Genomic DNA, 24,910 nt, shown 5'->3' with positions numbered 1-24,910 from the left:
TCTAGAAATGGCAAGTTTAGAATATGCAGGTCCCACACAATTGGAGTCATGTTTCCCTTTCCTTTTTGAAGGATTGTTCATTTGATTGAACAGACAGACTTACATAAAACTGGACTTAAAGTGTCTTCTCCCAGGACTCTGCATGATTATCTTTGTTAATTTTGGCCATCGCCATCGTTCTTTGCCATCACCATCCACACAGGTTTTAACATGCATCATAACTGGAAATGAGTCTAAACATAAATAAAAAATGCATTGATATGAACATGTATGCGTACATCATTAGCATAAATTCTCTCATCGCATGAAGGTTTGTATTTTAATATTTGCATACAAGTAAGACAAAGAATTTGCTTATCTGAGAGCCAGTCACATTCCATCAAACCAATGTTATTCCTTTGAATTCATCTCTCGGGCCTGTTCTCATGATAGACACATTGAATTTCTATGTAAAATTGTTTCAGAGGATTTGAGCAAATAGCTGTCGGACTATAATTTTTTTAACAGACGCCATGGGCTTTCTGGTCACTGACACACCACCATAATCCAAATTCAGATATAATTATTTTTGGGGTCTGTTTGAGAATTATATATTTTTTGTTATTTTAATTGTTGCGCTTCATTCACACATTGCATAATAAACTCAGCAAGAAAATAAACGTCCTCTCACTGTCAACTGCGTTTATTTTCAGCAAACTTAACATGTGTAAATATTTGTATGAACATAACAAGATTCAACAACTGAGACATAAAGTGAACAAGTTCCACAGACATGTGACTAACAGAAATGGAATAATGTGTACCTGAACAAAGGGGGGGTCAAAAGCAACAGTCAGTATCTGGTGTGGCCACCAGCTGCATTAAGTACTGCAGTGCATCTCCTCCTCATGGACTGCACCAGATTTGCCAGTTCTTGCTTTGAGATGTTACCCCACTCTTCCACCAAGGCACCTGCAAGTTCCCGGACATTTCTGGGGGGAATGACCCTAGCCCTCACCCTCCGATCCAACAGGTCCCAGACGTGCTCAATGGGATTGAGATCCGGTCTCTTCGCTGGCCATGGCAGAACACTGACATTCCTGTCTTGCAGGAAATCACGCACAGAACGAGCAGTATGGCTGGAGGCATTGTCATGCTGGAGGGTCATGTCAGGATGAGCCTGCAGGAAGGGTACCACATGAGGGAGGAGGATGTCTTCCCTGTAACGCACAGCGTTGAGATTGCCTGCAATGACAACAGGCTCAGTCCGATGATGCTGTGACACACCGCTCCAGACCATGACGGACCCTCCACCTCCAAATCAATCCCGCTCCACAGTACAGGCCTCGGTGTAATGCTCATTCCTTTGACGAAAAACCTGAATCCAAGCATCACCCCTGGTGAGACAAAACCGCGACTCGTCAGTGAAGAGCACTTTTTGCCAGTCCTGTCTGGTCCAACGACGGTGGGTTTGTGCCCATAGGCGACATTGTTGCCGGTGATGTCTGGTGAGGACCTGCCTTACAACAGGCCTTCAATCCCTCAGTCCAGCCTCTCTCAGCCTATTGCGGACAGTCTGAGCACTGCTGGAGGGATTGTGCGTTCCTGGTGTAACTCTGGCAGTTGTTGTTGCCATCCTGTACCTGTCACGCAGGTGTGATGTTCGGATGTACCGGTCCTGTGCAGGTATTGTTACACATGGTCTGCCACTGTGAGGACGATCAGCTGTCCGTCCTGTCTCTCTGTAGCGCTGTCTTAGGTGTCTCACAGTACGCACATTGCAATTTATTGCCCTGGCCACATCTGCAGTCCTCATGCCTCCTTGCAGCATGCCTAAGGCACGTTCATGCAGATGAGCAGGGACCCTGGGCATCTTTATTTTGATGTTTTTCAGAGTCAGTAGAAATGCCTCTTTAGTGTCCTAAGTTTTCATAACTGTGACCTTAATTGCCTACCGCCTGTAAGCTGTTAGTGTCTTAACGACCATTCCACAGGTGCATGTTCGTTAGTTGTTTATGGTTCATTGAACAAGCATGGGAATCAGTGTTTAAAGCTTTTATAATGAAGATCTGTGAAGTTATTTGGATTTTTACGAATTATCTTTGAAAGACAGGGTCCTGAAAAAGGGCCGTTCATTTTTTTGCTGAGTTTATAAACAGAGAGAACTATTTTTCTATTCCTTGTAGGTTGAGCGGAAGCTTATTTACTTTGTGTGTGCATTGTCCAAGTCCCGAACATAAATGTCAAGATATTGCTGGCATTTGACGTGAGGAATTTTTTCCATCAGAAGACTGTTATTGCCAATTTCAAATATATTTTTGGGGGGTGGAAAACAATGCTTCCATATACACAGCATCACTATCACCTGTGGTCTTCAGAAACCCCCCTTTCCTCTCCCCACCATGTCTAATGTCCATTTTGCTGTCTGTTTGTGCCACACATGGGGCTCGAGATGGAACCATTATGTTTCCAATGTGAGGAAGCCATTGTCAAAGTCCTTGAACGTTTGATTGGCAGCCCCCTGTCTGTCACCCAATCTGAGATACTATGAGCACCAGGAAATGATGGGAAGGCAACAAATGGAACCGATTATCCAGCTGGCGAGTTCACACTTTCAGTCTTTCATACGGCTCTGTCCATTTTTCTGTCTTTTACACGGCTCTGTCTATCTTGGTCCATGATAGTGGTTGTTAGCCTGCACTGCACTGAACTAGAATGGCCTGATAGACAGCTCTCTCATTGGATATTTATTGAATGAATGTTGTTCACTGCCCAGGTTTTCTGTGTTTGTGTTAATCCAAGGATACTGTTTTTCAGAGAGATTTTTGCAACCATTACCGCCAACAATCAGATGATATCATCTATCTTATTTTGCGCTGATTATTTCCTGTGGGTTGTTGTGGCCTGACTGGCCTCATAACACAGAATTCACTCTTAATTCTATGTACTTGTTTCTGCATGATGTTTGGAAAGAATAACATCCCAACCCAAATGGCATACTGAACAAACCGAACAAACCAAAGCAATTGTCCCATTCAGAGTCAGAGCCAGACTCCTTCATTCCCCCCTTTTTCCCTTCCTCGAGTTGTGATGATTTGTTCCGTTTCAAAAGCGTCCTGAAGACCGAGAGGCTGCAGGCAGAGAGAGATGAGAGGGAAAATGAAAGAGAGAGGTGGTAGAGAGAGAGAAAGAAAGGGAGGGAGAGAAAGAAAGAAAGAGCTAGCGAGAGCAGGGCTCTGTTGTTGATCAGCCAAGCAAATCAGATCTTGATGATATTTGGAGAGCAGAGTTGTGATTGCTGATTGCTCTGGCAGTTTTAATTAGAGAGTCGTAAGCAGCCTGTCTTCTCTCTGCTGAACACAGTTAACTATCAAACATACCTAAATGGAACAAATAATTACTTTGTTGATGGTTAGAGTAACAGAAAAAAGTGGAAATGTTTTTTGGCTATAGGCCCTAATTAAATATTTAATTTTATGTGATTGCAAACAGGATTTTGTAAAAGGTTTTGAGTAGATGATGTACTTGATGTATAGTATATGCTATTTACCTCATGGTAAATGTGCTGTATATAACCCTACCATACCCATCTTAATGAGGGAAATAATGTCATATCAAGCAGAATAAAACGATGTGAAGAAACATGAAAAGATTTCTTTGAAGTTTAGCATACCATACACCATGCCTATAGGAAACCCGAGCTGAATCTTAAACCCAAACCCTTTCCAACCAATCCTTGCTTGCTATAGATTGAACAAGGCTTATTTTCAGCATGCAGGTTTGTGTCATGCGCTCCTGGACCTTTTGTTAGGACATTTTAATTACAGCCGAGCCTGGGTGTAATTGATCTGGGCTTAAAGGGATTTCTCTTTTCACTGAGAAAGGCCTAGTTGTTAATACAGGCCAGTGAATGCTTCCACCTCCACTTACAGCCTATACTTCAACTGTTATGGTGCACACAAAGAGATGCACCGCAATAGGCTGGTCTTTCATTCACTTCCAGTGCCGTTATTTAGTTTAATTTAGTTACTCCTCCAGTGGGTAGCTAGCTTAGCAGTTAAACCAGACTGAAGGCTGCGCAGTGTATAGCTGGCTAGCACAGAGTACATTCACTTTACAGTTGTTTAGTAAGGCAGATTCTGTACTTGATGTGTAATGAGTAAATTGGCCTCAGAGGAGTAGGTAACCCATCAGAGTACCGTTGGAAGTGAGACTTCGTCTTCGCCCAGTTCATCTTTAACTGCAGCAGTGTCACATCTGTTAGGAATGAACTTACATTTACATTACATTTAAGTCATTTAGCACTTCCTCCTCCTTTGCCACCTGCAGTGTCCTCCTCTTACGTTCCTTCTCTTACGGCGCACGTCTTCGCGGTTTCCGTGTTGTCACCCACCATTTTAAATGTTTTATCAGCCTGTTAGATAATGCTTCCCGATGACGGTGAATTATTGATGGCCTTGTTCCTATGAGTGAGACAGGGCAGGCTTTTAACTCTCTGGGCTGCCTGCCTGCCGCTGCCAACCTGCTGGGTGTCTTCAGAGGTAACTAAGGGACACTATACAAACACCCAAAGGAATGATGTAGGCCTAATAGAAGAGGAGGAGAAAAAAGAAGGGGGGGGGGGCTGAAAATACAATAAAAAGAGGGCAGGGCGTCTTCTGTTCCAGACCCAGTCTTCTTTTACAGTAATGGGCTTAGTTACAGAATAAGACCAACTTTGCAGCGAAGGAAAAGCTTTGAATCCACTGCAGGTCTCTTGCTTTGTTTGAAGCATTGGGCTATAGCTGTTTCTTATTTCTCGATTTTGTCTGTTGTCTGAAAGGACAACAAACAATTTTTGGGGGGATTCAAAAGATTTACATGTAAAATTGTGTGTGTGTGTGTGTGTGTGTGTGTGTGTGTGTGTGTGTGTGTGTGTGTGTGTGTGTGTGTGTGTGTGTGTGTGTGTGTGTGTGTGTGTGTGTGTGTGTGTGTGTGTGTGTGTGTGTGTGTGTGTGTGTGTGTGTGTGTGTGTGTGTGTGTGTGTGTGTGTGTGTGAGAAACTCAGCTTACAGTAAAAAATATCCATAAGAAAATGGGCTGGTTTAAGTATGACCCAGCGGTCTCTTGTAGGAATCTCTTTGAAAGCGAGAATTAAATTATTAGCCAGGTCAAACCAGTTTCTTATTTCCTCTAGGAAATGCATATGTTTTATACAGGAGGGTTCAGGATTGGCAATGAAATACAGTAGCTCTAACTTTTCCCTCCCCCAGCTAACTAGCTAGCTCCAGTGTTACTAGTTTACATTCAATAGATATACAGTACCAGTCAAAAGTTTGGACACAGCTACTCGTTCCAGGGTTTTTCTTATTTTTTTCTATTTTATACATTGTAGAATAATAATGAATACATCAAAACTATGAAATAACACATATGGAATCATGTACTAACCAAAAAAGTGTTAAATCAAAATCTATTTTATATTTGAGATTCTTTGCCTTGATGACAGCTTTGATTTGTTTTTGGTTACTACATGATTCCATATGTGTTATTTCATATTTTTGATGTCTTCACTATTATTCTACAATGTAGAAAATAGTAAAAATAAAGAAAACCCCTTGAATGAGTAGGTGAATCCAAACTTTTGACTGGTACTTGGGCTTACATACTCCTTTTGTCACACACTACATTCTACCTCACTGAGAGTGTAGATCAGGGATAATCAACTAGATTCAGTCGCTTGCCAATTTTTTTTCCTTGAGTGGAACATAATTACAAATAATTTCTAGACTGTAATTTGACCGCAAGAAGCCGAAACAGATATGTTTGACTATAATATAATAATTTCAAACCTTGCTTACATTTGTATAGGATCACATGTCTCTTTAGTATGAGTGGGAACAGTTTTCTTAAATTAAAATCACTTGGAGCGAATTTCCATGCGTTTTTAATCTTTTATGTCCAACAAAAATAAACAAAAAACTATTTTTGGGGGGCTCAGAAAACTAGAGGGGGCAAATAAAACCCCACCTGCGGGTCACCAGTTGGGGAACCCTTGTGTAGATAGATAGGTAGAGGCACAGTGTAATACAGTGCCTTCAGAAAGTATTCACACCCCCTAACTTATTTCACATTTTGTTCTGTTACAGCCTAAATTGAACATTTATTCTTTATTCTAACATTTATTCTCATCTACACACAATACCTCATAATGACAAAGTGAAAGCATGTGTTTTGGAATATTTGTATTCTGTACAGGCTTCTTTCTTTTCACTCTGTCATTTAGGTTAGTATTGTGGAGTAACTACAATGTTGTTGATCCATCCTCAGTTTTCTCCTATCACAGCCATTTAACTCTACAACTATTTTAAAGTCACCATTGGCCTCATGGTGAAATCCCAGAGTGGTTTCCTTCCTCTCTGGCGACTGAGTTAGGAAGGACGCCTGTATCTTTGTAGTGACTGGGTGTATTGATACACCATCCAAAGTGGAATTAATAACTTCACCATACTCAAAGGGTTATTCAATAAATGCCGGTTCTTTGCGAGTCGTTTGTAACCCTCGCTGGTCTTTGTGGTTGAATCTGTGGTTGAAATTCACTGCTTGACTGAGGGACATTACAGATAATTGTATGTGTGAGGTACAGAGATGAGGTAGTTATTCAAAAATATTTTTAAACATTATTATTGCACACAGCGTGAGTCCATGCAACTTATTATGTGACTTGTTAAGCAAATGTTTACTCCTGAACTTATTTAGGCTCGTCATAACGAAGGGGTTGAATACTTATTGACTCAAGATGTTTCAGTTTTTGATTTTGAATTCATTTGTAAAAGATTCAAAAACATAATTCCACTTTGACATTATGGGGTGTGTAAGGCCAGTGACACAAATGTAATTCATATTAAATTCAGGCTGTAACGCAACGAAAGGTGGAAAAAGTCAAGGGGTGTGAATACTTTCTGAAGGCACTGTATATTTAACCTTAGTAGGTGTAAAGTTCCTACCACATTACCTGCAGGGGAATCTATCTGTTCATGTCCTGCAGCCAATGTTCTCACCATGTTTTCACATTTAGCAAACGATTGTTTGTGTGTGTACATGCGCGTTAATGCCCGCATCCGTGTGTATGTGGAGGAGTGCGTGAGCGAGAGAACAAGGCGTGGAGGAGGGTGTATTTTAGTGTGAGTATATGAAGAACTGACTGATTGAAAAGAAGAGCTCTGTGTGACATTTCAGGGGTTGAGATGCTGCTCCTCTAACTGACCTTCACTGTTTAACTCACTGTGGGAAGGTCAGCCTGTTAATTTCACTACCAAGCTGGAGAGGGAGGGAGGGAGGGAGAGAGGGAGGGAGAGAGGGAGGGAGAGAGAGAGGGAGGGAGGGAGAGAGAGAGAGAGATCTAGTATTGGATAATGAAACTGACATTTAAAGGCTTTTTCCACTTTTTGATTCTGATTATTTTGATTCTGATTCTTCATGGAACAGAGAGAGGGGTGTAGTATCGGTTAAGGAAACCATAGAATTAGAATACTGAAATGGACATTAACTTTCTTATGATGGTCCAAAGGTCAACCATGGTTTGCCAGTGCTCTGATAAGATACTGTGTAAAACAATGAATGTGAAGAATGTGTCTGCACTGTATGTGTGTCAGCTAGCTAGCCAAACAGTTTTAGATGAATGATTCCAAATTAACTCCCAATATGCCAACAATCCATTCAAACAATGCAGTCAATTCACAGCCACTACACTGGTTCAAATCAGTTGATGATAGGACATAGACAAGTTGTAAATGCAACAAGCACTGAAATTGTATCATATAATAGCACTCAAAGCTTTCCAAGAAAACATAATCTGAGACATGTGTGGTCTGTTTAAATATATTTTAGAGGCAATTTATACAGAAAATTGGTATATAACCTGTATAAACTGTATTTATAATTATATTATATTTTCGGTTGACTATAATTTCATTACACAATTTCTGATACATCACATGCCTTACTATTATTTTCCTGCATAAGTAAAATCAGGAAATGCATCACCTATGCCTCTACTGCCATTCATTCCAATTAGACTAGTTTAGAATTTCTCCCTGGCCAAGATGGCTGCCATTTTCGCCCCATTATGGAACTTTGAGGGTTAATGACATATGCACCTCTAGTAATTTAATAGAATCTCTATGAATGAAACTGACATTTAAAGGCTTTTTCCTCTTCTGATTATTCTGATTCTTCTTTTTCTTCTTCAAATTCATAGATTACATTGTGCTCATTAAGCCCCTGTAACCTTTTAGAAATGGGTCTGGATGAGAAGCTAAAGGCTAAAGATGAGGAGGAATATTTTTAACAGGACATTTTTAAATGTAACATAAGTCGATGTAATGTCAAGACAGGTTCCGAACTTAGTAATTAGGCAATGATAATTCTGCTGGGTAAATATTGTAGTAGTGATGGTGGAAATTATGATGATGAGGATAGTGTTGACTGACTTTTTATAGTTCCCACACTTGTTTCTGCTCATTCAGTACAATATAATTCATACTCCTCTCTGCCTTTCGTACATCAATTTCCCACTCCTATTTCTGCCAATTAATTTTAATTTGTCCACTTTCTGCTAACCACAATATTTGACTTTGCTGTTTTCTCTATTCTAGTGATTTTCTAAAGGCTACCTCTCTCCTCCCTCTCAATTTTGCCATCCTTCCCTCAATTTCGCCATCCTTCTCACCATCCTTCTCACCAATCTTTCTCTCTCACTCTCTCTTTCTCTCTCTGTGCCCGTTGGCACTCTTTATCTATCATTTCAATCTGTTGGCAGAGAGCCTCGAAATTCACCAACCAACTGTCGTCGACCCTATGAATACCATGCAGCTACCTGTTCATGTTTTTCCCCGCTCCCCCCTTCCTGCCCCTGTCCCAAAAATATCTTATCAGCTCCACAGTGCTGAACCCTCCTCCCACTTGACTGTCATGCCTGGCGAGCGCCTATCTCCATCACTGGCAGCCATGACAAGTGCTCTGTCTGCACCACTGACAGAGCTAAGGAAGTGACATAATTTCCCTTAGGAGAGGGGGAGGGGTGGGGGTAGCGGGGGGAGGGAGGAGCGCAGCCCTAACCCTGACAGACAGGGACAGTTAAGACAAAGTGTTCCTGGGTAGCGTTGGGATGCATAGAGGACAAATAATTATCTGGGGGTCTTTATTTTATCAGTCAGTTCCTGTAGATCCCAACTAGAACACACCCTAACCTAGTGTTGTCACGATACCAGAATTTTGACTTCTATACCGTTAACAGGGTTAGTATCATGATACTCGATACCAAAATGATACCACTGCATAAAAGAAGGCATATTAGCCAAAGTCACAAAATGGCAGTTGATCCAGATTGATGTTTTGAGTTCAATATCATTACATTTTAAATGTTTGATTTTTGAATGTGCCCATTAATTAAGCAATTATAAAATCATGCAATCACTTTGACTTCTCTAGCAATCTAACTACATAGCATAATGGTAATCATTTATTTGAATGGTAAATCTCTTGATAAATTGGGTAAATCAAGAAGTAGCCTATAGGCCTATTCACAATACAGGTGAATGCATATTCAGTAGGCGTGTAGGTGTGTGTGTGCATGTGTTGAGTTATTGAGATTGTTTTGGCTGATTCCATGGGGCTACAGATGAAAAACAATCTGTTTTCCTTCCATTTGGGACCGATTCTGCATTTGGTTAATGATGTTTGTCCCCCATGAGACACTGTAGACGCGGAAGCCTATTTCACTTCCTCAAAATCCCCAGAATGAATCTAAGATAACTCAAGAAATCTGTAGTTCGTTTTGGCCGAGGATGTTTTAGTTGCACAATTTTATATCTCACTAAGGTTTTTGGTGCAGTATTTCTCAAGTAAAAAAATGTGCCACGTGTTTTCTTATGTAAACAGTCGGAGCTGCAGGGCAGGCCTGTCTCACTGTCAATGCTATTGGACAGAGAGAAATCACCATAGCTCTTCACCCCATGTTAGTGGGCAAATGGACATCGTCTAATCAAAACCTAACCCTAATTATCCATGGTGTGACCCACGGGTGTTCCAAACTCTGCTTTAGAAAAAAATGACTTTAAGACCCAAATGATCCTATTTACACTTTGCAGTGTAACATTTTGACACTAGAATAACTGTTTCGGACTCATACCGATGCCCCATAGGCCGTTTTCAAAGGGATTTGTTGCTTTTTGAAGTCAGTCACTCTTTAAGACTCAGCAGCATACCACCCTGCATCCCACTGCTGGCTTGCCTCTGAAGCTAAGCAGGGTTGGTCCTAATCGGTCCCTGGATGAGACTAGATGCTGCTGGAAGTAGTGTTGGAGGGCCAGTAGGAGGCACTCTTTCCTCTGGTCTAAAAACAAAAATATCCCAATGCCCCAGGGCAGCGATTGGGAACATTGCCCTGTATAGGGTGCCGTCTTTCGGATGGAATGTTAAACGCGTGTCCTGACTTTGGTCACTAAAGATCCCATGGCACTAGGGCCTCCTGAGTGGCGCAGCGGTCTAGGGCACTGCATCACAGTACATGAGACGTCACTACAGAACCTGGGTTTGATCCCGGGCTGTATGACAACCGGCCGTGATCGGGAGGCCCATAGGGCGGAGCACAATTGGCCCGGCATTGTCTGGGTTAGGGGAGCGTTTGGCCAGTGGGGGGCTTTACTTGGCTCATCACGCTCTAGCGACTTCTTGTGGCAGGCCGGGCGCCTGCAGGCTGACCTCGGTTGTCAGGTGAACAGTGTTTCCTCTGACACATCACATAAGCAGCGCGTTTTGGCGGGTCATGTTTCGGTGGACGCATGACTCAACCTTCGCCACCCGAGCCCGTTGGGGAGTTACAGCGACCAGACAAGATCAAAATTGTGGAGAAAAAGGGGGTAGGGGTGTTAACTCTGGTGTCCTGGCTATATTCCCAATCTGGCCCTCATACCATCATGGCCACCTAATCATCCCCAGCTTCCAATTGGCTCATTCATCCCCCTCCGCTCCCCTGTAACTATTCCCTAGGTCGTTGCTGTAAATGAGAATGTGTTCTCAGCCAACTTACCTGGTAAAATAAGTGTACAAAAAATAAGAAAAAAAGACCCATGACTTCACTCAGTCAGTTCGAGTTTCAACCAAAGATGATCTTGACTTGGAGAGATGTGAGGCGGGGGAGACTAAGTGAATTAATTACGTTTTCGGTGACAATCAGCTTTGAAATCAGCAATATTTTGCATTATGGTTTGCATATTATCATACAAAAAAGTACTGGGTAGTGAATTGTTAACTTCAGCTGTAAGCTAGCAAGCAAAGTTAGCCTACAAAGCTGGAATATTCCGGTGTCTTCTAGCAATGTAAAGTGTTCTAGCCTATAATGGACATTATTTTGCAAACAGTAATTAACAGTTTCAACATTTCTACATGCCGTGTTGCATTAGTTAAGTGTGTTAACTTCTGTGCAGTATAAGTGGTGATATAGCCCAGACTCCCAGTGAGACTTGATCCTCTCTCAATCAATAGACGACGTGAGACACATTTGAAGTACCGAAAGTAACAACAATTCTAGTTCCACACCATTTGTCATGTTCTTGTTTATAAAAAGTATCAGAAATCAGAAGTGTCAGTATACATGTTGTTATTTCTTTCTTGAGTGTAGGCTGTTGTTGTGGGGTGGACAGTTCCCCAAATTAGTTAGTCAGAGAGGGCGAAAGGACTGAAGCATTGTGCCTGTGAGGTCCAGAGTGGAACACATACAGAACACACATGCCCACATCTTTATTTCAACTGAAAGCTTCAAGCTTACACCAGTCCAGGACTACTTACTTGCTCTAGTTGTGTCCCAGTCTCACTTGATATGTATATATGCACTCTTTATTTCTCTCCCCGTCCCTGGCACTAACAATTGAAAATAAATTAACATTCCTGCGGCTTTATTTTGTCCTTCTCTAAGCCTGTTGAGAATACTGGGGGGCGAACCCAGCAGGTCAAGCCATACTCACAAGCTGTCAATCATTCCCAGTGACCCTCCCGCCCATTTCTTTTTCCTCCCTTCCCATTCTTCTCTCCCTCTCCTCTCTCTCTCTCTCTCATCTATTCAGTTACTACCTTCTTAGAAAACCCTGGACCCCCACTCTCGCTCTCTCTAGACTCTCTCTCTTTCGCGCTCTCTCTCTCTGGGCTACTCTTTTGCCGGTCTCCTCCAGCTTGAGGCAGCCACAAGCTTTGTCAAAGAAGCTTCACATTCATTCAGCCTGCTGCTGCCCCAAACAGCCTCGTATTTCATGCTAGGACATGTGGCCTGTCTCTTTCCATCCATTTATTCTAATTACAATTTAATTGCTTGCCTTCCCCTTTGAAATGCTTGCTTGTTTTTTCTCTCCCTATCATTCCTCTGATAACATGAAACATTTGTTTGCACTGTGGTGTTTTTTCTCGATCCTCCAGACTGATGATACATTTGTCTCCTCGCTCTTCTCGCTGTCTATGGGTGGGAGAAAAAGAAAAACAGATGTTCTCGATGTTTGCACGTCATTTTTCATCCCCTGTGATGGATTCTGGGTGTCTGGGATGATATACTGTTAATAGAAAGAGCAAATACAGGAAGAGATTCATTCCTATTCCTTTATGGGGGAACATTGAGCCAAAAAGTACAGATGATGAGTTAATAACTTCTAACGATTCTAGAAGATTTCAGGGTTATTATTAAAGTTGGTTAATGTAGCTGGTGACAGTAAGTCATAACTGGGTTTGGTATACAATTATTACTATAGCTGCTGCCATGGCGATGATGGTATTAGAACGAGATGTGGTTATTCCTTCCTGGTCGAGTAACAAGTAACCTCAATAATTCCCTTGCTGCTTGGAGGAGCTGTGCTGTAGATCATTTGTCCACATAAACACACCATCTCCCAGGGGTTAACTACGCCTCACTTACCTCTTTAAGTCATTTTCTGCTCGAGGAAGCCACCCAGCACCTACCGCAATCTTCCCTTCCTTCCCCGACGTAAAACTATGATACGTCTGTCAGCACTCGCAGAAACCGTCTTCATGTTAATCTGCTAATCCTTTTATCTCAAGTCTGACCAAATCCAGTCCAGAAACCCCGCCAAACAAAACGGCTGGTTGGGGGGGGTGAGCTCCTCAGCTAGCTTAAGGGAGAAAGGGAACATGTTACTCAGCGGGGCGACGTTGCGGGTGGGTCTGAGTAGTACTGAGCAGGAGGAGAAAGGGGCCCCGGGGCAGGCTGTGCGGGAGGCAGGGAGGGAACCCCAGGCTCTGCAGGCCCCTCGCCCCCTGGTGTCTAGTTGGAATCAGCGGTTGAGCCAGCCCAGCAGGGCAGAGGGGTTAGTAGGTAGGGGGTATTGGGGAGGGGTTTACCCTCTACCCCATAAACCCCCTGTCTCTCCAGTCTCCACCGGTCAACCACCATGCGTCCTTCCTTAAACCCCCTGCCTCCAGGACTCATATTTGCGGATGATAAATGTGTAAAGCGCTAGGGGAGGGCGGCACAGTCACGTGTGGCCTCGGTTGGAGGAGGGGGGTAGGGGGGGGGGGGACTGAATGGAAACCATTTTTCTGGTCTCCTGCCTTAAATGCATGTGCAGGGTGACAGGACAGCCCTCACACGTCACTCAGACACCAGCGTACCAGCGATTATTAGCAAGGCTCATGTTGTTTTGGGCCGCTCTGAGATGGAGTAGCGTTTCCACTGCCGCTCCACTGTGTTATCTGATCTGGTGGCCTACTGCGGCTAGATAAGTCATTTCCGAACAAATAATCACATCTCACTCTCTCTATCTCTGTCTCTGTGTCTGAAAGCACCACCTATCTTCTAACTGATATATCATCATAGCCTCGTGTGTGTTAGCTTGGCGCCGCACAGTACAACAGTTTGTGGCAGATTTGACCTCAAAGCAAGATAAATTACCCTTGGGTCTGTAGGCTATGTGCACTATGTTTAGTTAGCCTGTTCAAAACAGGACTCTCCAGCCACCCATAGAGCCATTTTAAAGAATGAATCCATAATGGAGATTTAAATGATGACTCTGTATGCTAATGCATATAGAAGTTCCCAACACAATGTTTTCTATGTGTGTGCTGCCATAAATATATCTTAGCAGTGCATTAGTGGAGCCCAGAGAGTGATCAGAACCGAGCGCTGCGCTGCTCAAATTTAGGTTCATTATAAAATAATCAGGGTAGTTGATAAGTGTCTCTGGAGAGGAGAACACAGAAACGCAAATGATCCTCTCGTGGCGTCCTCCACACTTCAAAGTGTAAAATGCTGCGTACTGTGTTCATGATGACACGTCTGTATGGACAAGGTCACATTCTGGAAGTTAAATATAGATAGTACATCATGAACTAGGTTAAGTCATGTGTACCGGATAGTAGTCTCCTTGGTGTGTTTGTTTTGTTTTTGTGCAGGTCAAGGTGTGTGTATGTGTATTTGCTTGCATGCGTGTGTGTTTGTGTGTTCTTGTTTGCTAACATGTACACTACCGTTCAAAAGTTTGGGGTCACTTAGAAATGTCCTTGTTTTTGAGGGAAAATAATATTTTTTTGTCCATTTAAAATAACATCAACTTGATCAGAAATAGATTGTTAATGTTGTAAATGACTATTGTAGCTGGAAACGGCTGATTTTTAATGGAATATCTACATAGGGGTACAGAGGCCCATTATCAGCAACCATCAACGTGTTCCAATGGCACGTTGTGTTAGCTAATCCAAGTTTATCATTTTAAAAGGCTAATTCAATTACAGGCTCAAATTGGCAAGAAACAAATAACTTTCTTCGGAAACTATTCAGTCTATTCTTGTTCTGAGAAATGAAGGCTATTCCATGCGAGAAATTGCCAAGAAACTGAATATCTCATACAATTCTGTGTACTACTCCCTTCACAGAACAGCACAAACTGGCTCTAACCAGAATAGAAAGAGGAGTGGGAGGCCCCAGTGCACAACTGAGCAAGAGGACAAGTACATTAGTGTCTAGTTTGGGAAACAACGCCTCACAAGTCCTCAACTGGCAGCTTCATTAAATAGCACCCTCAAAACACCAGTCTCAACGTCAACAGGCAACTCCGGGATGCTGGCCTACTAGGCAGAGTTGCAAAGAAAAAGCCATATCTCAGACTGGCCAATAAAAATAAAAGATTAATATGGGCAAAATAACACAGAACTGGACAGAGTAACTCTGCCTAGAAGGCCAGCATCCCAGAGTCACCTCTGGTGTTTTGGGGGTACTATTTAATGAAGCTGCCAGTTGAGGACTTGTGAGGCGTCTGTTTCTCAAACTAGACACTCCAATGTACTTGTCCTCTTGTGCAGTTGTGCACCGGGGCCTCCCACTCCTCTTTCTATTCTGGTTAAAGCCAGTTTGCGCTGTACTGTGAAGGGAGTAGTACACCGCATTGTACGAGATCTTCAGTTTCTTGGTAATTTCTCGCATGGAATAGCATTCATTTCTCAGAAGAAGAATAGCTGACGAGTTTCAGAAAAGTCTTTGTTTCTGGCCATTTTGAGCCTGTAATCGAACCCACAAATGCTGATGCTCCAGATACTCAACTAGTCTAAAGAAGGCCAGTTTTATTGCTTCTTTAATCAGGACAACAGTTTTCAGCTGTGCTAACATAATTGCAAAATGTTTTTCTAATGATAAATTAGCCTTTTACAATGATAAACTTGGATTAGCTAACACAACGTGCCATTGGAACACAGGAGTGATGGTTGCTGATAATGGGCCATATGTACGCTTATGTAGATATTCCATAAAAAATCTGCCGTTTCCAGCTACAATAGTCATTTACAACATTAACAATGTCTACACTGTATTTCTGAATAATTTTATGTTATTTTAATGGACAAAAAATGTGCTTTTCCTTCAAGAACAAGAACATTTCTAAATGACCCCAAACTTTTGAACGGTGGTGTATATGTGACATAGCCTCTATCCGGCGTTTTTGACTTGTATTCTAACAAGTCTCTCTGGTGTGTGGAGGGCGTCTTCTGGTAGTTGAGCCTAACCTTAGCCGAGGCAGACAAAGCTGGCTGGGCTGTTTGTGGTTCCCTTCAAGATAAGGAAGAAGCAGACAAAAGTACCTCACAAAGAAGCTGTGTCTCTAATGGTGTCCTGTCTGAGTCTGTGTGAGCGTGTTGCCTGAGCAACAGGGTCCTCTCTTGTGGGTATAAGGCAGTAGAGCTCTGGGGAGGAGATCGAGGGAGGCAGGGAGTGGAGGGATAAACGGGGTGAAGGTAGTCAGTGTAAACACTAATTCGCTACATGGAAAAGATGAGCCTATAGCCCAGGGATGAGTGCTCTGTCATCCTCTCTTCTACCCAAGAGTATTTCCTGTCAGAAGCGAATAATAAACACTAACGGTAGTCTTGATAGACTGAATAGCTCCAGTATTTTGTCAAACCTCTCCATTTGCCTGTCTGCATGGACTGAATATCTCACTATCTGACTGGTTTGACTGATGAATGTTTGTGGTCATTTTGGCAGATGCATATATCCGAAGTGACTTACTGTTATCACACATTTTCAGTATACATTTGTCTCGCCATGAATATTCACCATTTGTACTGTGTGTTGAATATTTATGGTAATGCATCGCTCAAACCCATCTTGAAAGATGGCAGCAGTGATGACATAGGCTTTGTGATGATGATGTTGTCTCGATTTGCAGCAGTACCCTCCCCCCCCTCCTTTTCACCCCAATCTTCCTCTCTGTATTTTCAGATGAGAAGATGACTGGTGAGGCTTCTCCTAAAACCACAGATCGCTGACTACTCCAAGACTCCTCTGCTTTTTCGATTCTATATCCTACAACCACAGTTGTTAACTAAAGGGCATCTGGAGACCTCTCCACACCCAGCAACAATGGCTCCTGCAGCGTGGAGGTGTTTAGTTCTCCATTGTCTACTGCTCACCCTAATTCATTTCCATTGTTCAGAAGGTAAGTCCTTACATGTCTGGATTTGAGTCCGATACATGATGTGTGTGTGTGTGTGTGTGTGTTGGCATCTTTGTGTGTGTGTGTGTGTGTGTGTGTGTGTGTGTGTGTGTGTGTGTGTGTGTGTGTGTGTGTGTGTGTGTGTGTGTGTGTGTGTGTGTGTGTGATTGTGTTCCATGAAAGTATGTTTGCAGTCTTCTAATGGGAGTGAAGAGTTGTGTTATATGGTGAATTCACTTCCAAGACATTTTATCATTGAAGGTTCACAATAGCACAGGGACTGAGTTGTAGATCTGAGTGCAGTGCACCGAGGCTTTTGTAATTCAGAAAACTCCATTCGTTTTTATATGCAACTTGATAGGATGATTCTGTTCAGTCCTTGCACCTGGAGGCTTCAATCAAAGGAGATGGCATTTTGCCTAACAGAAGAGTTTTTGGAAAGAACTACTAGTGTTTGTCTGTGTGTTTTTTATACTACCCAAAGGCATCTTGTGATGATCTTTTCTTTTCCATGCCTTACTTTAGATTAGTACGTTTGGCTGTCATTACAAGTTTGTCAAACTATTCTCTCTGATATGTTCCCATCGGAGGCATTAATATCGGTTGGTTGGTATTTCTGCTTAATGACAATCATTACATGTCTGTTCGGTTTTACTCTCATTGTACTCAAATCACATGCTAGCGTGCCAAACATTGATTACAGCCAAACGTCAAAGCGTATCAACTCCTGAGATTTCTTTTGAAATAAATATCTCTTTGTCATGTTTTTATTTCACACTTTCATAGATTTCAATAGTTTTTTTTGGTTTTATATTTAAATCTGACTGTGAAAGATGATTTGTTAACTAAAAAGAGATGGGAATAGAACAGTCAAGGCAGGCACAAACATTCAGAAGGAGATAGACTCACTTTGTAGATGTATAGCATTTGTAGACGATACTAAATAACTCAAATCTTTTTCCCAAGAAAAAAAACGACCTCAGAAAAGTTTGAAGAATGGGGCTCTGATTTGAGCTGCGAGATGGTCTGGGCTGAACGGTCCCGGTGATTTTCTTTTCAGGGGAGTTCCTGCTTTGGTATGCAGAAAGTCAAGGTTTTGGGTTTCACTTGACGAAGGCGAGGGATCTCAGGCCTATGAATGCAAATTTGCCCATTTTTATCAAAGAAGGAATGTGTGTGGGTTTTCACATTGAAAACTATGTCGGATCCATCCGTACGCCACTGACCTTCACCCTGTGTGTGCGTGTGTGTGTGTGCCATTTTTTTAAGCATTAACCACATTTCCATGGATGTCCGACCTACAAAAGGCCCCCTCTTAAAAATGACTTCCTCTTTTCAGTGAGGAGGAGATAGTATTATGACGTGACCATGTACACCCAAAACAAAAACATTCCTTGTGCTTTGAAAATCTTTAATGACAGAAAAAAATGAAAAAAATTATTGTTTTGGGGTTATTGAATGCTTATTCTAGGTTTTTGTAACTAGAGGAATGGAGTCAGCACAAATACTTGTGACTGTCCCCTCATTCCATCGAGTTAATTAACGTTTATGAAAAATGCCATTTGGTGGGTTTTCTTATTAGCATAATAGGGACATCATTGGAAGCCATGGTTCAGTGCATGTGATTTTTATATTCAAATATAGCTTTCTGTTTCTCTCTACTTATGCGCAATGCTTTTAAAAAGTTCTAGTAATCACTTCCGTTCTATATTTGCACTCTTTTTTTACTGCTGCTTTTTCAAATCATTATCTAACTTGTATGGCTATATATTGACTAAGTATATCATTCCTGGAGCAGCAAACTGGGTCAGGGATGGTATCATGTTACTCAAGGGTGGTTTTAGACCGCCCAGCCTGTAGATATGAAGATAGAAGTTGACAACCAGATTCAGACCTAGCCAAGCAGCCAACCCTACAAAGGTAGGGCCGAGTTCCTCTCACAATGGCAGTTATTATGAACTTCAAAGAAAAGAAGCCAAGATTTGGGGGGGGATTATGTTCTGCGGTTTATTTTGTGTAGATATTGTGTAGACGTTGTTCTGTTGTTAATACCAGGAGTGGAATAGGCCCCTCAACCGAAACATCCAAACATGTATGAAACAGAAAGAAGAAGATAAAGTGTTTTCTCTTCTTTGTCTGTGTCATCTCTTTGTGTAGATGGGGATTAAGTATAATTCAGGAAACACTGTTTGTTTTGTTCCCAACAAGTGTTTGGATTGCAGGCGATATACAGTTTCTACACCAGGTTCTGTGTATTTGACAAGCATATTAAACTGAGGTGTCAATGTTTGGTCTATTCAAATACCAGCCTTTGTGAAAAGTGCCTAAGGGCTAAAGCAGACAGTGGTGTAATTATTGTTGACCTTGTTTATTCACATGACCCTTGTACATATTGAGAATTAGAGACTAACTTTTTCAGTCAGTGAAAATTGCCAAAATTTAGGCACTCTTATTCACTCCTAGTAGACATGGAGGGCTTCCAATTTTACTTAAACTGTTTGCACATAATTTGAAATTTCACATGCATTAGACTGCATTGCTTTCAATAGCAGATCTTGCCTAAAAGTTATTATATTATTCTATCAACTCCCATACTTGAGTGATTTTATCCTATCAAGATGGTTATAAGGGTCAACTATAGGTCCCAACTCATCAAAATGATTGGACTCAAGCCATAAGTAAGCCATGGCTGTGTATTGATGGAATGGTCTCCAATGTGCCACACTGGTATTTCCAGTTGTCAGAGTGGAATGAATGGAAAGAAAGCATCGAGCCTCGATTCTCCACACTGGCCTCCAGCCATAAACGTCCAGTCTGTCATCTGACTGATATGCTTGGTTTTGTGTTTTTATAATTCCTATCTGAACGGTACGGGTCTATGGCAGGGCTATCATGAATTATCAGTCGAGCCCTGGGAGATTCACAGATGACTGGCGAGACTGCGTGCTGTGAACATGCACACAGAACGCCCTCTGATTTATCCCTTTCCCATGGCACGTTCTGGCCCAAATGGAAGTCTTCCGTGAAACAAGCCGGGTTTTATCGTTTGGACTTTCATCTAGCCGTGACCGCATGGGGGGTGTCGCTGAGAGATGGATCTTAACCATCACATTCACATTCTCAAAATGTTTATTATACTGCAGTCATCATTATAATTCAGTCAATATTGGCTACAGCATATGCTTTCCCACACAATCCTTTCCCTCACAATGCTTTCTCACTATGTCCATCTTCAAGATGAAATGTGTATTTTTGAATGTAACCTTGCAGAATTTCCAATGATTAGGAGAAGCTGGTAAACCTAGATACGATTTGTCCAAAAAAAATGTAATTAAAATGAGAAAAGCTATATTGAACAGCACAGGATTTAGCATTTCATTCTGCGAAAACAAAACACAATATCACCCTTGATGGGGTAATTTAGATTAGCAGTGATTTCCTGAGTGGGTCTTGGGAAACCAAAAGCAGCAACAAGAATGTTCCCGTCTGTCCGTACGCACAACTATGATTTAAGAGTGCAGGCCTTTGGGAGAGGAGAGGCCTAGCTTGCTTTTATTGTGTATTTAGATGTGATTGTAAAAATCCCTGTTATATGGCCCTATGATGAACAGACACTCAATCTATTAGGTTGGAAGTTAAGCCTCCTGACAGGTTGATTTCATTTGCTTAGCATGCCCCTAAATCTTGTTTGCTGGCAGCGACACAACCCAGCTCAATTCACACCCTCAACGTCTCAAGTGGATATAAACACACTGGACCAGATCCCTGCCTCACTTTTTCCACTCAAATGTGAGATCTACAGTTAAAGTAAATGGAAGTTCCTCAGACTCAAACAACCCAACTCAAATAATGGTGGTGGCAAACTAATATTGTTCCCAGTGGTATATACAGTAGAGAGGAGTTTCAGTTTAATTGAACACCCCTGCTTGAATGTAAATTCTTGGAGTTGGTTTTCACAAGTCACTTCCTTCCCAGGCCTTACAAATGTCATGACAAAGTAATGCATTTAATCAAACGTTCATGTCTGCAAAAACACGTAGGCTGTCTTTTTTTATATTCAGCATTAATCATGTATGAGACTTTAGAATAAGGAAGATGATTGAAGGTAATAGCAATATGTCCAATTTTATTACAGTATAATTTCCAGTTCATATGGTAATATTTACATAGAGATGAATTGAAGCCAAGAGTATGTCACATTGTATCAACAATATACACAACATATAGCAAATACTAGACAACAAATAAGAACAAAGAAGATTTATTACAGGTGAGACCAAAGACAAGAATAGCAATGATCAGTGTAAACAATGCAATCTGTCCTATTGCGGCATGACTATTTCTACTTGTGCTATTGAATATTTTAACTTGGCATTGTCAGCAATTTTCTCCTTCATCATGACATAGATTTTAATGTGTCCGGGAGAGTTTACTTTAGAAAACATACTGTTTTTAAAAGACAATTCTCTTAAGGCACTTGTTGGATGCTTGTTTGATGGGGATGGCGCCGGAGGGGAAGGCAGCCGTCTTATCGGCTCTTAACTAACCATGCTATTTTGTTAGTTTTTTTTGCGTTGTTCGTAACTTGTTTTGTGCATAATATTGCTGCTACCGTCTCTTATGACCGAAAAGAGCTTCTGGACATCAGAACTGAGATTGCTCACCTCAAACTGGACGAAGAGTTCTTCTTCAATGAGTCAGACGGGAGGGATATAATACAGACACCCGACCAGGCCCAGATCCCTGTGATTCGCAGGAGAAGGAAACTGAGATTTCGTGGAAAGAGATCTGGGTGCCTTGTGAGGATCAGGCGACGAGTGGCTAATCTGCCCTTGCCTTCCGTCCTGCTAGCTAACGTTCAATCGATGGAAAATGAAAGGGGCGAATTGAAAGCACGTTTATCCTACCAACGGGACATTAAAAACTGTAATATCTTATGTTTCACCGAGTCGTGGCTGAACAACAACATTAAGAACATACAGCTGGCACTCATACACTCTATCTGCAGGACAGAACAGCCGCTTCTGGTAAGACACGGGCCGGGGGCCTATGCATTTATGTAAACAACAGCTGGTGCACGATATCTAAGGAGGTCTCGAGATTTTGTTCACCTGAGGTAGAAGTATCTCATGATAACCTCTAGACCACACTATCTACCAAGAGAGTTTTCATCTGTATTGTTCATAGCTGTCAACATACCACCACAGACCGATGCTGGCACTAAAACCGCACTCAATGAGCTGTATACCGCCATAAGCAAACAGGAAAACGCTCATCCAGAGGTGGCGCTCCTAGTGGCCGGGGACTTTAATTCAGGGAAACTTAAATCAGTTCTACCTAATTTCTATCTGCATGTTAAATGTGCAACCAGAGGGAAAAAAATTCTAGACCACCTTTACTCCACACACAGAGATGCGTACAAAGCTCTCCCTCACCCTCCATTTGGCAAATCAGACCATAATTCTACCCTCCTGATTCCTGCTTACAAGCTAAAATTTAAGCAGTGACTCGGTCTATAAAAAAGTTGTCAGATGAAGCAGATGCTAAACTACAGGACTGTTTTGCTAGCACAGACTGGAATATGTTCCGGGATTCTTCAATAAGTGCTTTAAGGACGTCGTCCCCTCAGTGACTGTACGTACATACCCCAACCAGAAGCCATGGATTACAGGCAACATTCACACTGAGCTAAAGGGAAGAGCTACCGCTTTCAAGGAGCGGGACTCTAACCCAGAAGCTTATAAGAAATCACACTATGCCCTCCGACGAACCAAATTATCAATACAGGACTAAGATCGAATCATACTACACCGGCTCCGACGCTTGTTGGATGTGGCAGGGCCTGCAAACTATTTACAGACACAATCCTACCAGACGAGCTAAATAACTTCTATGCTCGCTTCAAGGCAAGTAACACTGAAACATGCATGAGAGCATCAGCTGTTCTGGACGACTGTGTGTTCAAGCTCTCCGCAGCCGATGTAAAACCTTTAAACAGTTCAACATTCACCAGACCGCAGGGCCAGATGGATTACCAGGACGTGTACTCCAAGCATGCACTGACCAACTGGCAAGTGTCTTCACTGACATTTTCAACCTCTCCCTGTCTGATTCTGTAATACCAACATGTTTCAAGCAGACCACCATAGTCCCTGTGCCCAAGAACACTAAGGTAACCTGCCTAAATGACTACCGACCCATAGCACTCAGGTCTGTAGCCATGAAATGCTTTAAATGGCTGGTCATGGCTCACATAAACACCATCATCCCAGAAACCCTAGACCCACTCCAATTTGCATACTGCACCAACAGATCCACAGATGATGTAATCTCTACTGCACTCCACACTGCCCTTTCACACCTGGACAAAAGGAACACCTATGTGAGAATGCTATTCATTGACTACAGCTCAGCGTTCATTTACATTTACATTTAAGTCATTTAGCAGACGCTCTTATCCAGAGCGACTTACAAATTGGTGCATTCACCTTATGACATCCAGTGGAACAGCCACTTTACAATAGTGCATCTAAATCTTTTAAGGGGGGGGGGGGGGTGAGAAGGATTACTTTATCCTATCCTAGGTATTCCTTAAAGAGGTGGGGTTTCAGGTGTCTCCGGAAGGTGGTGATTGACTCCGCTGTCCTGGCGTCGTGAGGGAGTTTGTTCCACCATTGGGGGGCCAGAGCAGCGAACAGTTTTGACTGGGCTGAGCGGGAACTGTACTTCCTCAGTGGTAGGGAGGCGAGCAGGCCAGAGGTGGATGAACGCAGTGCCCTTGTTTGGGTGTAGGGCCTGATCAGAGCCTGGAGGTACTGAGGTGCCGTTCCCCTCACAGCTCCGTAGGCAAGCACCATGGTCTTGTAGCGGATGCGAGCTTCAACTGGAAGCCAGTGGAGAGAGCGGAGGAGCGGGGTGACGTGAGAGAACTTGGGAAGGTTGAACACCAGACGGGCTGCGGCGTTCTGGATGAGTTGTAGGGGTTTAATGGCACAGGCAGGGAGCCCAGCCAACAGCGAGTTGCAGTAATCCAGACGGGAGATGACAAGTGCCTGGATTAGGACCTGCGCCGCTTCCTGTGTGAGGCAGGGTCGTACTCTGCGGATGTTGTAGAGCATGAACCTACAGGAACGGGCCACCGCCTTGATGTTAGTTGAGAACGACAGGGTGTTGTCCAGGATCACGCCAAGGTTCTTAGCGCTCTGGGAGGAGGACACAATGGAGTTGTCAACCGTGATGGCGAGATCTTGGAACGGGCAGTCCTTCCCCGGGAGGAAGAGCAGCTCCGTCTTGCCGAGGTTCAGCTTGAGGTGGTGATCCGTCATCCACACTGATATGTCTGCCAGACATGCAGAGATGCGATTCGCCACCTGGTCATCAGAAGGGGGAAAGGAGAAGATTAGTTGTGTGTCGTCTGCATAGCAATGATAGGAGAGACCATGTGAGGTTATGACAGAGCCAAGTGACTTGGTGTATAGCGAGAATAGGAGAGGGCCTAGAACAGAGCCCTGGGGGACACCAGTAGTGAGAGCACGTGGTGAGGAGACAGATTCTCGCCACGCCACCTGGTAGGAGCGACCTGTCAGGTAGGACGCAATCCAAGCGTGGGCCGCGCCGGAGATGCCCAACTCGGAGAGGGTGGAGAGGAGGATCTGATGGTTCACAGTATCGAAGGCAGCCGATAGGTCTAGAAGGATGAGAGCAGAGGAGAGAGAGTTAGCTTTAGCAGTGCGGAGCGCCTCCGTGATACAGAGAAGAGCAGTCTCAGTTGAATGACTAGTCTTGAAACCTGACTGATTTGGATCAAGAAGGTCATTCTGAGAGAGATAGCGGGAGAGCTGGCCAAGGACGGCACGTTCAAGAGTTTTGGAGAGAAAAGAAAGAAGGGATACTGGTCTGTAGTTGTTGACATCGGAGGGATCGAGTGTAGGTTTTTTCAGAAGGGGTGCAACTCTCGCTCTCTTGAA

The 24,910-nt window shown here is 42.8% G+C and overlaps 1 protein-coding gene across 6 annotated transcripts in view; it reads left to right on the top strand.

Moving 5' to 3' along the window:
• LOC139560502 (adhesion G protein-coupled receptor L2-like) overlaps positions 1-24,910 on the top strand; it is a 113,885-nt gene that overhangs the window by 11,743 nt on the left and 77,232 nt on the right. For all 6 annotated transcript variants that reach the window (XM_071377352.1, XM_071377353.1, XM_071377356.1 and 3 more), the window contains exon 2: positions 16,730-16,946. In XM_071377352.1, the coding sequence (XP_071233453.1) occupies positions 16,871-16,946 (76 nt within the window). In that variant the 5' untranslated portion in view covers positions 16,730-16,870. The remainder of the gene's footprint in view (positions 1-16,729; positions 16,947-24,910) is intronic.

This window comes from Salvelinus alpinus, chromosome 30 (assembly GCF_045679555.1).
Source record: "Salvelinus alpinus chromosome 30, SLU_Salpinus.1, whole genome shotgun sequence".
NCBI lineage: Eukaryota > Metazoa > Chordata > Actinopteri > Salmoniformes > Salmonidae > Salvelinus > Salvelinus alpinus.
This window is presented reverse-complemented; position numbering and strand designations above follow the sequence as displayed.